This window comes from Rhinolophus sinicus, chromosome 16, assembly GCF_057876585.1.
Source record: "Rhinolophus sinicus isolate RSI-liver-muscle chromosome 16, RSI-T2T, whole genome shotgun sequence".
In the NCBI taxonomy this organism is placed as follows: domain Eukaryota; kingdom Metazoa; phylum Chordata; class Mammalia; order Chiroptera; family Rhinolophidae; genus Rhinolophus; species Rhinolophus sinicus.
In genome coordinates this window covers 157,500,648-157,517,816 of record NC_142516.1, presented here as the reverse complement: position 1 = coordinate 157,517,816, position 17,169 = coordinate 157,500,648, and the positions used below count along the sequence as shown (strand labels likewise).

Below are 17,169 nucleotides of genomic sequence, written 5' to 3'. Positions count from 1 at the left end.
GGGGCGGAGGACGGTGCAGGAACCGCAGCCGCCGCCGGAGCAGCCGAAGAGCCGGTACCACCTTCACTCGCCCCCTCACTACCATGTACAGTGTGCGCTGCAAGAAGAAGGCGGGCGATGCACGCACACCCCCGCGCCCCGCTCCCTCTGGCTGGTCCCCAGGCGTGCGCCACTGACCAGGGGGGAATGTGGTGAAGACCGCAAGGAGGAGAGCCGAGGGGGGAGGGGAGGGGAGGGCCGGCCGGCGCGAACCCAGGCCCGAGGGTGAGAGGAACCCGAGGCGGCTGGAGGGGACGGCTGCTGCTGCTGGCTTGGAGAAAGTTGCCCCCTATGCAGATGGCAACTGTAAGTACCGGCCTGGGAGGGAGCCGGGTGTGCGGTGAAGGATGCCTGGGACCCACGGTCGCGCTGTGGCGCGGGTGGGAGCGAGTGTGCGAGTGAGCGTGAGTGTGAGCGAGTGCGAGCGCTCGGCTGGGCTGACCGTCACGTTGGCGGAGCCGGCGATGCCAGGCAGTCTTCTCCGCGTCCCCCTCCTCCAACAGCTCCCTCCCCGCCCCGCCCGGCTGCTGCTCACAGCCCCTACCGCGAGGCTCCTCTACAGGGGTCCTTCGCCGCCCCTTACCCCTCCCTTCTCAACCCGCCACTCACGATCGCCCCTCGTTCCCCCCAACCCGGTTGCCCGCTCCGACTACTGCGGAGAGCGCCGGGGAGAGCCGTTTGGGGAACCCCTGAACCCGCGGTCGCCACGGCGGCGGCGGCCGCGGGCAGGCGGCGTCCGGACGCCTTTCCTCCAGCGGCTCGGACCGCACTGCTCGCTGCCTCCTCGCTTTACTTGGGCTTCAGAAACCCAGAGCACACCCCAAAGAGGTATTTTTTTAAGGGTGGCTACGATGAATGGGCCCTAAAGATGTGAGACGGGGTAAGTCTGCCGTTTACTTTGCAAAAGAGGCTCCAGTGTCTGTGCCTGTGCGTGTGGCGGCGGGGTGGCTTTCTTTCCCTCTCCTCCCTCCCCTTCCCTTCGGGGCGGGGTGGGGGAGGGGGAGCCTCGCGTCCTGGTACTCCCGGTGCTTCTGCCTGGGCCGCTGTGGGAGCAGCTGTGCCTGGAGCTCGCGGGTCCGGCCTGGGTACTGGGCTCCAGCCGGCGCGGCCCCAAGCTGCTTAGTGTGTATGTGCAGGGCGACGATCCAAGGTCTAAATTCTTTGGGGGGAAATAAATACAGCTCCCCCACCCTTCAAAAAAAAATCTGAGTATATGCAGCGCACCCGCGAATTTACATCGGAGGTGCGTTTCCCAGTCAGAATGTCAGCCTTCTTCAGCTCAGTCAACTTTATTTTCTCAAATTTCGGGCTCCTTTGATGGCAAAGAGGAGGAGAAAGGGAGTCGGTTGAGAGGAGCTCTTTGACCCTGGCTAACCAGAACTGAATTAAAGTTGTAAATGCTCGAGTTTAATACCGGCTGGGTACAATTTGCAATGGACTGTCAGAGGGGTGGGAGGTGAATGGGGGCGGGGAAGCACAGGGAGGGAGGAGGAGGGGACCCAACCTCAGCTGAATGGATGTGCAGATTTGATCTAGTGGAGAACCGAAATTTCAAGGTAAACATTTTGCTTTCATGGAGGGTGTTTTTGCCGCTTTTATGCCGAGAGGTGTTTGCAGTTGCGTTGGGAGGTCGAGGATACTTGCGAGATGTATACACTGCGATTCCGATTCGTCTTGACACGTCTGGGTGGCCACACGTGAATGATTCGCAGGCACACTTGCACATGTGCATGCGAATACGGGGGCTCTTAATAATAACGCGGGCTGGATTCGGCTCGGGGGTCAAGATCGCGGTCTCTAGGCTTGAACCCTTGACTCAAAAACGTCTTGGCTTTAGTTTGGGCTGAGATTGGACATCAAACTTCGATGGTGGTGAGGCGAAGGCAAGGTTGACCAGAGAAAAGGCATTGGTTCCCCGAGCCCAACATCTCTGCCAAATATTCCCTCCCCCTCTCCCCCTTCCCCCAACCAAAGCCACACACACTCACACATTTACAAACTCGCATCATTTAGGTCCTTTTCTTTATGAGTGCTGCTGTCGACCCGAAGTAAGAAGTCGAAGAAAGCCTTTAAGGGGTCAGAAAGAAAGAAAGAAAGAGAGAGAGAGAGGGCGAGAGAAAGAAGCGGGGGGGGGGGGGGGGGAGTCAGATTGATTTCTTGGGCAAATGAAATTCGGATATTAAAGCACTGACCTATGTCACTGTTTTTTTCTCCCTTCCACCTTTCTATTTTGCCTCTAATCAACCCAAGTGCCCTTTCCCCAAAGGAAAAAAAAATGAGGGGAGGGGAGTAAAGCACTGACAATTAAATGTAATAAGCAACTCCAGAGATGGGCTGCCGGCACGGTGGTAGTTCAGCTCAAATCTTGCTAATTCAATAAGGTTAGTTTTGCATACCATAGCAAACAGACGTGTAGCCCTTGGTAAGGGAGGCTTTGGCGCTGGTCTTTGGTTTACTTTAAGCTGATTCCCGGTAAGCAGTTGGAACGTCCTTTTTAAACTCCAGGTATCGGAAGGTGTTCCGGGATTGCGGATGCCTTCGCAGAGTTCTTTGTAATCCATCGTGCACAACTATTTCAGTGGCTACAAGATGTAGTTTGGTAGCGTCGCTGACATGATCAATGAGGAGAAGTGGACGCAAGGCGTTCTCTGGGAAGCGCTGCTAAGTGGTACCGTGCATGCAATTAGGACGCTGATATGCTTAATAGCGGTAGTGAAGTCCACCATCAAAGCGAACACGCTCTCCTTTTTCTCCACTCAAAGCTCCTGAAGACAATTGGTGATTTAAAAGCTTCTTCTGGGTCCTTTTGATGCATTATCTTACATCCTTTTTTGCCTCTGAAAAGTATTCTTTGGGTTCTCACCTTGGCATTTGGAGCGATGGTTTAAAATAGCCCAAGTATTGTGGCTCCTTCCTTTTCTGTGAAACTGGGAGACCTTCATAATGAATTGTTGTATGAAGAGATTCTGAAAGAAAGGCAGAGGGGTTTGGTATAGGTGAGGTGGGGAACCTTGTAAAATGGTGTTTCTTTTCTCTTAAATTAGAACCATGAAACTGAACTGACAGCCATTTTATGTATATTTATGGATTGGTTTTGAAAAGGGGGGAGCAAGAAGAACACTAAAATGGGATTTTATCTAAACCTACCCTTATCTTGTAAAGAGTGGCATTTCCTGTTGTACTCATTAGGAAATGAAATCAACCTTTTAATCAAAATGAATATCAGATTTTAATAAAGTCTGGAGAATGTCGATGTTCCCCAGGGGTGTGTGTGGGGGGGATGTCATTCATAGACCCTCCTTCTGGATTTCAGAGAAATAGTATTAAGGAAAATAGAGACTTTCTGACTGATCCCTTAAATTTTTGTCATATTCTGTTGTTTCCTTTTTCCCTTTCTCCCTTGCAGGAGGTAAAATGCACACTTGCTGTCCCCCAGTAACTTTGGAACAGGACCTTCACAGAAAAATGCATAGCTGGATACTGCAGACTCTAGCGTTTGCTCTAACATCTCTCGTCCTTTCGTGTGCAGAAACCATCGATTATTATGGGGAAATCTGTGACAATGCATGTCCTTGTGAGGAAAAGGACGGCATTTTAACTGTGAGCTGTGAAAACCGAGGGATCATCAGCCTCTCTGAAATCAGCCCTCCCCGTTTCCCAGTGTACCATCTCTTGTTGTCTGGAAACCTTTTGAACCGCCTGTATCCCAATGAGTTTGTCAATTACACTGGGGCTTCAATTTTGCATCTGGGTAGCAACGTTATCCAGGACATTGAGACGGGGGCTTTCCACGGGCTTCGGGGTTTAAGGAGATTGCATTTAAACAATAATAAACTGGAACTCTTGCGTGATGATATATTCCTTGGCTTGGAGAGCCTGGAGTACCTACAGGTCGATTATAATTACATTAGTGTCATTGAACCCAATGCTTTTGGGAAACTGCATTTGTTGCAGGTGCTTATCCTCAATGACAATCTCTTGTCCAGTTTACCCAACAACCTTTTCCGTTTTGTGCCCTTAACGCACTTGGACCTGCGGGGGAACCGGCTGAAACTTCTGCCCTATGTGGGTCTGTTGCAACACATGGATAAAGTTGTGGAGTTACAGCTGGAGGAAAACCCCTGGAATTGCTCCTGTGAGCTGATCTCTCTGAAGGATTGGTTGGATAGTATCTCCTACTCGGCCCTGGTGGGGGATGTGGTTTGTGAGACCCCCTTCCGCTTACATGGCCGGGACTTGGACGAGGTGTCCAAGCAGGAACTTTGTCCAAGGAAACTTATTTCAGACTATGAGATGAGGCCGCAGACGCCTTTGAGCACCACGGGGTATTTACACACCACCCCGGCCTCAGTAAATTCCGTGGCCACTTCTTCCTCTGCTGTTTACAAACCCCCCTTGAAACCCCCTAAGGGGACCCGCCAACCCAACAAGCCCAGGGTGCGCCCCACCTCTAGGCAACCCACTAAGGACTTGAGCTACAGCAACTATGGCCCCAGCATCGCCTACCAGACCAAATCTCCGGTGCCTTTGGAGTGCCCCACGGAGTGCTCTTGCAACCTGCAAATCTCAGATCTAGGCCTCAACGTCAACTGCCAGGAGCGCAAGATCGAGAGCATCGCAGAGCTGCAACCTAAACCCTACAACCCCAAGAAAATGTATCTGACGGAGAATTACATCGCCGTGGTGCGCAGGAGCGATTTCCTGGAGGCCACGGGGCTGGACCTCCTACATCTGGGTAACAACCGCATCTCCATGATCCAGGACCATGCCTTTGGGGATCTCACCAACCTGAGGCGCCTCTACCTAAATGGCAACCGGATTGAGAGGCTGAGCCCAGAGTTGTTCTTTGGCCTGCAGAGCTTGCAGTATCTCTTCCTCCAATATAATCTCATTCGAGAGATTCAGTCTGGGACTTTCGATCCCGTCCCAAACCTCCAGCTGCTATTCCTGAATAACAATCTCCTGCAGACCATGCCCTCAGGCGTCTTCTCAGGCCTGACCCTCCTCAGGCTCAACCTGAGAAGTAACCACTTCACCTCCTTGCCGGTGAGTGGAGTTCTGGACCAGCTGAAGTCACTCATCCAAATCGACCTGCACGACAACCCTTGGGATTGTACCTGCGCCGTGGTGGGCATGAAACTGTGGGTCGAGCAGCTCAAAGTGGGTGTCTTGGTGGACGAGGTCATCTGCAAGGCGCCGAAGAAGTTCGCTGAGACAGATATGCGCTCCATTAAGTCGGAGCTACTCTGCCCAGACTACTCGGACGTTGGGGTTTCCACGCCCACGCCCTCCTCCATCCAGGTCCCCGTGAGAACCAGCGGAGTGACGCCCGCCTTGCGGTTGAACAGCACTGGAACCCCCGCGGGCTTGGGCACGGGTGGAGGGGCGTCGTCTGTGCCCTTGTCGGTGTTGATCCTTAGCCTGCTTCTGGTTTTCATCATGTCGGTCTTCGTGGCCGCCGGGCTCTTCGTTCTGGTTATGAAGCGCAGGAAGAAGAACCCGAGCGACCACACCAGCACCAACAATTCCGACGTGAGCTCCTTCAACATGCAGTACAGCGTGTACAGCGGCGGCGGCAGCACTGGCGGCCACCCGCACGCGCACGTGCACCACCGCGGGCCCGCGCTGCCCAAGGTGAAGACGCCCGCGGGCCACGTGTATGAGTACATCCCCCATCCACTGGGCCACATGTGCAAAAACCCCATCTACCGCTCCCGAGAGGGCAACTCCGTGGAGGATTACAAAGACCTGCACGAGCTCAAGGTCACCTACAGCAGCAACCACCACCTGCAGCAGCAGCCGCCGCCGCCGCCGCCGCCGCAGCCCCAGCAGCAGCCCCCGCCTCAGCTGCAGCTGCAGCCAGGGGAGGAGGAGAGGCGGGAAAGCCACCACTTGCGGAGTCCTGCCTATAGCGTTAGCACCATCGAGCCCCGGGAGGACCTGCTGTCGCCGGTGCAGGACGCCGACCGCTTTTACAGGGGCATTTTAGAACCAGACAAACACTGCTCCACCACCCCCGCCGGCAATAGCCTCCCGGAATATCCTAAATTCCCGTGCAGCCCTGCTGCTTATACGTTCTCCCCCAACTATGACCTGAGACGCCCCCATCAGTATTTGCATCCGGGGGCAGGGGACAGCAGGCTGCGGGAACCGGTGCTTTACAGCCCCCCCAGTGCTGTCTTTGTAGAACCCAACCGGAACGAATATCTGGAGTTAAAAGCAAAACTAAACGTTGAGCCGGACTACCTCGAAGTGCTGGAAAAACAGACCACTTTTAGCCAGTTCTGAAAGCAAAGAAACTCCCTTGGAGCTTTTGCATTTAAAACAAACAAGCAAGCAGATACACACGGTGAACACGTTTGATTAATTGTGTTGTTTCAACGTTCAGAGTGAAGTGCCTTGGCACGAGATTCTCAACTTCAGCGGAAGATACTGAAAGGGTGTGCAATTTCCTTTTAATTTTACACGTGGGGAAACATTTGTGTAAACTGGGAACATCGCTTTTTCTTGCGTGTAGGGGAGAGAGGAGAAGGGCTTTTTGAAAGGTAATTGGCTGCGCGGGTGACTTGTTAAAGGTCGCAGTCATTTTTGTAGTGGTTGGAAGTGCTAAGAATGGTGAAGATGGATAGATTCTACTCTTCCTCTTTTGCTCCCTTCCCCCCTCCCCTTCTCCCCCTTTAAGCCATGGGTGGGTATAAATGGCTTTTGTGGAGAGATTAGCACACCCCAACTTCAATAGAAAGTTAATTCTCTTACTTTTCCCCTTGTCTTACCCCCTTCCTCTCTCCTTGCCTCCCTCCTCTCGCATTCCTTTACTTTCTTTTTAAAGGATGTATTTGTATGCATTCTGGACATTTGAATTAAAAACAAAAGTATTGTGATCTCGGAAAGGATCACCATAGATGTGGACAAATCATTAAAATTACAGAGCTATATGATCCATAATTGATTAGTCAAAATAACTTATTGATGAAATATACAAATATTTTATTGTAGCACCTATTTTTATATGCACATTTAGCATTTCTCTTTCATTCACTATTTAGCCTATGATTTTCACAGAGGTGTCGCACTATATTAGGAGCTGCATTTCCAAAACTGAAGTGATATCAGGAAAGCATTTTAAATCATTAAAAATATGGAGAACTTAATGGCAAAGTTTTAAAGCCAATGCAACCCACCCAATTGGATCTGTAATTTAAAAAAAAAAACAAAAAAAAAACTGTGTCCCAATGTATAAAAGAAAAAAATTTAGGGCAATTAATTGGGCCATTCGAGTGAGAATCGTGTGCAAGTTTCTGGTTTTATTAGAAAAGATTTAAAAGTATTTTTATTAGTCAACCAAAATGATGTATTGATTTGACTACTATTGTAGCCGATTTTTGATTGTTTAACCAAACCCAGTTGCATTTGTACAGATCCACGTGTATTAGCACCTCAGAAGACCAAATGATGGACTGTACAAATCTCTATACAATGTCTTTATCCCTTTGGGCAGTAAGCAATGATGATAACCACAAACAGGATTTCTGTAAGATGGGGCTACTGTTGTTACAGTCTTATATGTATCCCAGCACATGTAATTTTTTAAATAGTTTCTGAATAAACACTTGATAACTATCTCAAATGAGGGATTGAAGTAATGATTACTTAAGGTGCAAAAGAATTAGCTATGTGTGATTGACTGAGTCTCCATTATTAACAATTCAGGATATAGTAGGTAACGTTCCTAATAGAAAAATGTTCCTCATAATTATCAAATTAAATATATACATAATATAATATAATATATATATACATATATGTGTATATATGTATATATATATATATATATGGCTATGTTGGTTCAGGGAATTATGTTTTTCTAAATGTGTCTTTTAATGTGTTTATTAATGAAATTGTAATTGTATACTTCTTTTCCTTATGGAATTATTCATCTAATAATACATGGAGCATGGTAAGTAATATATTTCGTATTCATTTTTCCCCAATATTATGTATTTTGTCATGTCAATATTATTTATTCAGTCTACAAATTTCCATAGTTTCCATGTTTTTACTTGTGTAAAACTACCTTCAACAATTGTTATGGATAGTTTATCTCAAGTTGATCTATATCCTAAATATTCAAAATGCTGGTGGGAATAAGCTGTTCACCTCTGAATAAGGTTTGGCATTGAATTTAGATTAGTACTTAAAGGTAGGAAATGTTTGAACTAATCAAACTTAAAGAGCCAGGTGCTTCATTGCTATTGGTGGGTGTTCCCATAATCTCACCTGAAATGTGTACCATATCAAGGGCTGTTCATAAACTTTATGTTTAAGGAATGCTTTCCATGGCATTCTGCCACAAAGAGGCAGCATTTACCCATGAGTAAATTGAGAGTAACTATTTGAATTTAGGTTGAACAGGTGGTAATAGTTTCACTGAGGAATTATAAAAATTATATATGGTAATGCTGTATTGGCCAAGTGAAGTAAACTATCCCCATTCTGTGCAACATTTTCCCTTTTGATTTTTTTAAAGGGAAAAGAACAAGATTAACAATGCCATGTGATAATATCATGAAAAAATAAAAATGTATCTCCTACTTTTCATCTACCTCCTCCATATTAGATACAGGATTAGAAAGGGAAAATATACTAGCATTTGATTTCACAATTGGGGTTATTAATTTCTCTTCACAGTGAGAGTCATTTTTCTTTTAAAAATGTCAATATCACTTCACCAATATTATTATATGTAGATATGGTAGTATTGTATAAATTATAAAATATTTATGCAAAATGGAATCCTCCATGTAACTAAGTTTTGTTTCTTAATTGACTCATAAAAAAAGTAGGAGATAAGAATTACATGAGATTAAAGATGTATTTCTGGACAATATAAATAGCTTCCAAAGAAAGTTGATGTACTTTTCAAAGATTTACAAAATAATATTTTCAGAACTAGCACTATTGCACATAATCTTGTCACATACACTCGCTTTAGGTGTCTCATTTATATTTCCACTCTTACTAAGGTGTCCAACATATTTTTTAATCTCAAAAATAATGATTATATGATTTATGGAAAGAGGTTACTTCTAATTTCTAAATTATATTTTTCCCAACTGTATTAAGAGGATAAAGGTAAGCTCATCATTTTGCTAATAAACTTGAAAAAATTTTAACATGTAGTGTCATGAAACTGGATAGAATTAAAAATGAATAATTTTCTCCTTATACATAGTTTCCTATCAATACAGTAACATACAATAGAACGTAAGTTGTGTAGTTTTCAATATTTGATTTTTGTTTTTTCAGGTGTTCACTGAATAAATAATTAAATTGGGCATATCAGTGGTATATGATTGGATTAAGGGACCCTGCAAATTTTCTCCATAGAATTTTGGAGAACAATATGTAATGTTTCAGGCATCAATTAAAATTTGGATGCATACTAAGCTTACTCTTTGTGCTTGTTCTATTTGATATGTTGCATAATCTTATACAAATATATTTCCAGGTAGATATTACAAAATCTTATTTTTATCTACGTATGATGATAGTGTAAATACTTAAATTATCTCAGAGAAAGTAAATATATTACCTGTAAATGTGGATAGTTTGTATGCTAATATTCAAAATCATTTACAGCTAAACTATTGATTGAAGTTATGAGTTAATCAACTTTAGCACAAATATCACACTTGGAACACATCTTTTGTTTAGGCATTATCACCTTTATACATGTGAAGTGGAAAATTTTGGTGAATGCTTTGGGTACCCAAGTCTGTCCCACTACTGTTCCCTCAACCTCAATAGGAAAATCAAACTAGTGTGTAATGAAAAGATCCACAGATAGTGTGGAAAAGGTTAGAATTGAAGACCTTAATCTAATATACCAGTTTCTTGCCCTATATCATTAATTATTTTTTTGTTACTGTTATGTTATTGGCAGATTATTCAAATTAAATGTGTAATTTTCTTTCCATACTCTAATTTTTTGGACTCCCTTCCTTTTTCCTTACATCTCCCCATTTCTTCCTTCCTGCCATTTTTTACCCATTCTCTTCATTATTTTTCAGTAGGGCAAGGTAAAGAGTGGGAATACTCCTTGTTTGAAATGCCAAAAACTGGCTACTTAAATTTCAAGAGCTCAATAGATTGTTTCCAAGGTCGCAGAATTCCAAAATAAGGAAAATAAAACAGACGACTAATATTCTTCTATTTCATTCCGAAACATGCACTTGTACTTTTCAGTTGGCTCTAATTTAAGATATTTTTAGGGATGGCAAAATATTTATTATAACTAATTTTAAGAATAAATTTTACACTGGAAAAAGGTCCTAAAAACAACAAAGAACCAATTGAAATGCTAGAACACAGGAACATTTAATTAATTGACTTTCAAAGGGAATGAAATATTGTGAAAGTGGTAATTAAACTGCTGTTAAATTAACTATTTAACTTATGGATAATGTTCCTTAAATCCCTTGAAGTTCTCTTCTTTTTGCAAATACAAATAAATGACAAAAAAAAAAAAAAATCAAAGCAGTTTGATGACCATTAGTCATGTGCATAAAAATAATTATCTAACATCTGTATTCAAAGGAACCTTATACAATTAATAATGCATTTGACAACTGTGCATTTTATCATTAATTTCATTTAATTCAATTAAATGCCTATCTCTAAATATCCATATATATTTCCATCACTATATGTAGCATGTATATGGCATACAAAAATAAGTATTATCAAAGAGAGCATTCCATACTCAATTTTCATCTAGCGTTCTTTATATTTCAATTTTTCCATTGATTTTAAATTACACTTCCATGTTCTATGGTTTAGGCATGTTAGACTGTGGTAAAGAAAAGAATTTTATGTAGAATAATGTTTGATTGTGAAAATAATATAATACCATTTTCTTCTTCTGTTTATAGCAGACCATTTGGCTTAAAAGATGCAGGTCAAATATTTCTCATAGTAATTGTGCCAATATTATAAAATGAATAGCTTTAGTACTCATTTTTTAAAAGACAAACATTTAACCTTAATTAAATTTAGAGTGATTTAAATTATTTCTTATTAAAAACATCTTTTGAAGATCAAAACAAATATTTCATAGAGAATTGATGTAATGTAAATATAAAATGATTTGCTTTCTCATTTTCTATTTCTGTAAAAATAAAAATTTAATGATATATTGAATAATGCTAAGTATATGAGATATATTTTTTATTAGACATTAGGAAAGTCATTTTATAGGAGAAAATTAATATTGATAGTGATATGTTCAACAGAAGCCTTCCAAATTATTTTCTTCTTAATTAGGTAGCTTTTTCAGTGATCATGAAGGAATATTGTATAGTTCCAAAATAAAATAAACATATACATATTTCAAAATTACATATGTTTCTAAAACTAAATTATGAAACAATGTTTTCAAGGATTTTTTCTATTTAACATATGCAGATATGGAATTGTGGCTTGACTGAACTCCAGACTCATTAATATCATAGTCTACTTTCGACAAACTTCTTTGCAGATCATTACATTTTAAGAAATGTGTCAACATATAATGAAATAAATTCGAATTTAATTGTAATGCTGCAATATTGAATCATATATATGCAAGTAGCAAAATTTGGTTGCTTTTCAGCATTCTGGAATACACATATCTTAGATTTTTCTTACACATTTATTTCTACCACCAGTAATAATGTTTACTCTCTCCAAGTCACACATTTTTTAAAGAATCTTATTGCATAACTCATTTTTCAAAAACTTAATTCTGGGTATTGAAACCCAAATTTGTGTATATTTTCAATTTGGAATTAGGTACGTAACTATATAAATAGAACATGAAGGGTGGCAGTAACCCCATGTTATTTCATTAGAAAGTTCCTTGCCAGGTACTGTGATAGAGACTGACCAGAATGCTTTATTTATGAGAGGTTCATTAGGCTCATGTAGACAAAAATTTAAATTTTAAACATAAAATTTATATGTAAAAATGAATACTTGATCAATAAATATATTTTACCTGTAATGTTCTTGTCTACATAAATTATCTGTACAGAATCATGCTTTTAACATTACAACAGTAGAATATTTTTGCTGTATTTAAGTCCAAAGTCAAAGGATGTTTCACTTCTGAAAACCCTAATAATAATGGGAAGCTCATAGTTATCAAATTTATTTAAATCCTGAGTTTTAACATCAACTTTATCTACAATCCTAAGAGTAAAGGTAACAGTACATGTTTTTCTTTATTTTACTGAACTCTGCCCTTGCTAAAGTTCCCTTAAAGCATATAAATACACATAACATTTTTTTCGTCATGTTTTTCTTTTTGTTTGACATTTAGGTAGCAAATAGTAAAATAAAGAATTATGAATTAGCACTTGCTAAATTGTCAATTAATTTTTTTTCACTGAAACCGATCCTTCAATTTTATAATTATCCCCCAAATTTTAAATCTAGTAAATAATATATTTACATGGGTGCCTCCAAATATGAACATTCACACCCCAAAATTACTCATATATGTCAGAGAATATTCAAAATCATTTACCATACCATCATTTAAGTGTAAGTACAATGGTATTTTTGTTACTGGTTATCATTAAAGAACCCTGAGTCTTAGAAGAAAATTAGGTATCTCATCAGAAATTTTAATAAGAAAGAAGGCAAAAGATAGATGTTGAGTATTCAGATTCTAAATTTAAAATATCTTCTCCAAAGCTGACAAAATTGTATATACTGAAAACCATTTACAAAGGGTCTTTGAATAAAATTATACATTTTATGATGTGGCTAATTCTATATAGCTTGAATAATCTTTTGAATTTTAACAACGAACTCTCTTCATTTAGGAATTTTTATCTTAGAGAAGTTTTTCTTTTTGTTTTGTTTTGTTTTTTGTATAGAACAAACTTGAGTCATCTAGTTGTTATTATGGCTTTGGTTTACACTTTCATTTTAAAGCTCTGTGCCCAATTTTAAACATATTGGAAATGTTCTCTATTTTTTATGTTTGATTCTTGCAACTCAAATCATTTCCCTCCCCCCAAAAGATTGAAATTAAAAATTTGGTTTATTTCTCCTCAGGTTGTTAAATTAAAAATATGATTATCTTACATTATACCTAGCGTAACAATCCAAGTACTATTTAAGCATGACAATGTTTGAGGATGTGGGTATGAAATTATCACTGTGGACTTGTCACACATTAATAGTCATCTTTATCACAGAGCATCTAAATATAAAGGTGAAAATTTCTTTGAATGTTAACATACCTAAAATTATACACTTTGATTAACTGGGTAGCTCATACAATTTACAAAATGCCTCTACTATGTGCTTATAAGCACTAAAGCAATGCTCACCAACTGGTGACCCACAACTCAATCCTGAAAAAAATCTGTGTTTTATTTGATCAGAATAGGTTTATTTTCTTTTAAAAAAAATTTGAATTTGAATGCCTTTAGACACCCTCCATATTGTCTTAACCTAGGAGCTTCATATTATATTATGTGCTGGACCATGGCATTTGCGCTTTCAACCATGTTTAAATATAATTTGTTCCTCCAATATTAAAATTTATGTATCATAATCATGTATTTTCAGGCATTGTTCTCTAGGAGCTCACAGTTTATAAATGCTTTATATATAATATTTGAAGTAACAGATTCTACATTGGTTTACGCTATAAAGAAATCAGAGAAAATAAGAATGAATTATTTTACAACCAGAGGAAACTGGTTTACTATAAATGATTATTCTATTAGAAATGTAAATGTGTTAAAGATTTAAAGTGACTTAGAGTCTCCCAGAGCAGAATTTGTAAACTGCCCTGACTCCGACAGGCCCCTGGACATCCTAAGGGAGCTGCAGTAGTAACTTAAGAAGCATGTTATTATAGAGGGAAAATTATAATCACAGGTAACAACAGAAGCTTTTCTCCGAATGTGTAACTGCGGATGTACTTGGAAACTTGAAAAAGGTCAAGTCAATGAAAATGTATCAAACATCAAATATGAGAATCGCTGGATGGAAGATATAACTTGGAAAGTCTGATCCAATAAGTGTAGGACCAAAAATGTTTAAAAAGGAGACACAGACTTGTCAAAACATTTTTTTTTTCCAGTGTATTAGAACAAAAGAATGAGTAAATATATTCTTCAGTATTGCTGTGTTAGTGATAAGCTGTTTGTAATTTGAGGTATATCTAGAGGAAGTAAGATAGGACATGGTAAGATTCCCAAACTCTTCAAATCTGTTTTAAGGTTTTATTTCATTGTGTTTTTTTTGAGACTAAATACTAATATACTTTGTAAAGAAATTTTGGATTTCATCTTCTCTATTATTTTTCCAACAAAATGTGAATTAGATTTGCTATACAAATATACTGTCAGTTGGATTTTTATTTTTACTGTTGATCTGATTTAGTGATCATGTAATCTTAACTTTTCCCTTCATTGAGAGTTGTTTAATAAGTTGGGTCTAAAATAACAAAATAATAGTTGTGTAACATTTGCTGCTATTTTATACCAAATGATAGCCAACGGCAACAGGACAGAAGGATGATTCTAAAATTCTGAACTATGTTCCTTTTTTCGTTACAGATGATGTGTACTTTGGCAACTACTTTGGGTCTCTGCCTTTTCAGTTTTTAAAAATTAATACAATGCACAATCAAATGAAGAGCTTAAAAATTTTAGATTTCCATTTTCTCTACTGGTTGTATGTCAATTGTAATTCTTTCTAAAATTAACGTGGTAATTAATTATTGCTATTTACACTATATACATATGAAAGATACGATTATGTCTTTCAGATGAAAACCTCTCAGATAAAAACCTCTCTCTCATGCTACACACACACACACACACACACACACACACACACAGATATCACAGCTTTAAATGTATTTTAACATATTGTTGTTTACAAAATTAAATGCTCATTTGTAAATACTTCACAGTAAATTTAAAGGTACAACTTCTTTGAAAAGGAAGGAACTTAGTGTAGTTTTATTGACTTATTACATATTCTCACACTATGAATGATTACATTGAACTTTTAGTATATTTCAAAAATATATGATAAGACTTTCTAAAAAATTGAGTGCTGTTTCTAAATTATTGGTAATTTTTTCTTACATTTCCTTTTTTAATTTGCATTTAACACATGTTGAAATAATGTATGAGGTAATTTTTTTCCATTATTTTGGTTTTAATTCAAACAATCTTGGGCATACTTATTTTTCTTAGATAAGATTCAATAATAAATATCGTACAAAGATGTATCAATACTCTGTACTATATATAATATTTAAGGATCTTTGGCTTATTTTTTCAGAGTTAATTACAAAAGGCAAAAAAACTATGTGATACATCATTTATAAATTTAATATTCTATATTTAACAACTGTTTTGCATAATTAATAATATAGGTAGTACTAATTTTCTCTTAATCCGGTGGTATAAATTTGGTTATTAATTCAATAATGAAATCATTTCCATTCTCAAGGTTTTCAAATATCACTAAAGTACTATTTACCAGTCTCAGTAAGGATCTGAGCTTCCCCTCAAATGATGAAAGGACTCTTTATAGATTCTTATAAAGAGAGAGCTGTAATGTTTGGAATTTAAAATGGTAGCAATGATAAATCCACTGTAAACATAATAATTAAATCACTATCTTCTCTAATAAGAAGAGAACAGAAACTCAAGTACATTAAATGTCTTGAAAGATACGGAATTGTAGCAAGCTGACATCGATACTTAATAAAAGGTCTTATTAATATCATCTTACCACACATTGTTCTATACAAATATGTTTCTATTCAGTGCAATAGATAATTAATTAATTCAGAATTATTTTGAACATACTTTCTCTACCTACCTTGCCAAAATTCAACTAAATAAATGTATAATAGGAAAAAGAGATATTTGGGATAATGGCTGTTATCATAAGATCCTAAAACTATACCTTGCGTGTAGAAGTCACTCCCCTAATGAATGAACAAATATGCATCCATAGATGGTTATAGATTAAGGTGAATTCAGTGTATGTTATAAACTTCCTAAGTTGTCTATCACACCATTTACCTTGGCATTAACTTCAAGGAAGTCCAAAATATCAATATGAGTATTAGGTGACTGTTTAGTACCTTATAATGCAAATTTGTACTTGAAAACCATTGGGGACACTGCTAGTGCATTTAAAATATATCTATAAAATATGCAGGAAATATTTTCAAACAAACGAACAAAAAAAAATCAAATAGTTAAGAAAAACTGAAATATAACTTGAGCACTTAAGACATAAAAGTCATCTCAATTTTTAATTTTAATTGTTAATTTTACTTTGTTGGCACAATTGGCTAAGTTTTTTGAACAATTAAGGAAAATAATGATTAATGTCCTGCATTTATATTACTGTTCAAAACCTGCCTTACTCAAGATACTGATGAAATTTTCAGGCATTTCGCAGATATACTCCTGGTGTTTTAAGCCTGGCGAGGTGTTTATCTATTTAGAAAGCTTTTTTGGACACTGTGTGCTTTCCCCTGGGTATAAGAAAATTAGTTCATCCTTTTAATGAGAATGTTACCTCCAGAGAAAAAGCAATCCAGAAGGAATAATACATTACTCAGGGCATTTTCCTACACAGGGACACATTTTTCTCTGAGGCCGACTCATGTATATTTCAGTTGGAGAGTTTTAATATTTTAAAAAATCATTGCATTTAGTCACAAGGTACCATGACGATAGGATATTTTTTGAATATATATTGACATTTTTTCTGAGCATTTTTATACATCAATTATAATTTAGGAAATTTTATTGTTAAAATTTTAGCTGTCTTCATATTTGAGGTACAATAAAATAGATAATTATTAATATGTACTTTATGTATTTTGTTAAACTTGAAGAACAATAGGCTTAAATAAAATGGCTTTAGAATTTCACTTATGAGCCCCAAACAGCACAGTTTTAGAAGTATGTAAGCTGTTCTGAGACCAAAAAATAAATTATTTCTTTCCATCCAAGATGAACACCTGGAGGATTAAGTAATTACTTCTTATGGTGACTTCAAATATTTTGGAGAGTTGAGAATGTGAAACTGTTT

The 17,169-nt window shown here is 38.6% G+C and overlaps 1 protein-coding gene across 3 annotated transcripts in view; it reads left to right on the top strand.

The window, feature by feature from the left end:
* The first annotated feature begins 207 nt into the window (after window positions 1–207).
* Window positions 208–17,169, top strand: part of SLITRK5 (SLIT and NTRK like family member 5) — a 32,506-nt gene continuing 15,544 nt past the window's right edge. The window contains exons 1-2 of one of the 3 annotated variants that reach the window (XM_019752888.3): window positions 208–345; window positions 3,446–17,169. The exon at window positions 3,446–17,169 is cut by the window's right edge and continues 15,544 nt beyond it. In XM_019752888.3, the coding sequence (XP_019608447.1) occupies window positions 3,454–6,327 (2,874 nt within the window). In that variant the 5' untranslated portion in view covers window positions 208–345; window positions 3,446–3,453 and the 3' untranslated portion in view covers window positions 6,328–17,169. Of the gene's footprint in view, window positions 346–630; window positions 920–1,528; window positions 1,596–3,445 lie in introns of those variants that run through there. The other 2 variants (XM_019752887.3, XM_019752889.3) reach the window with 2 other exon arrangements.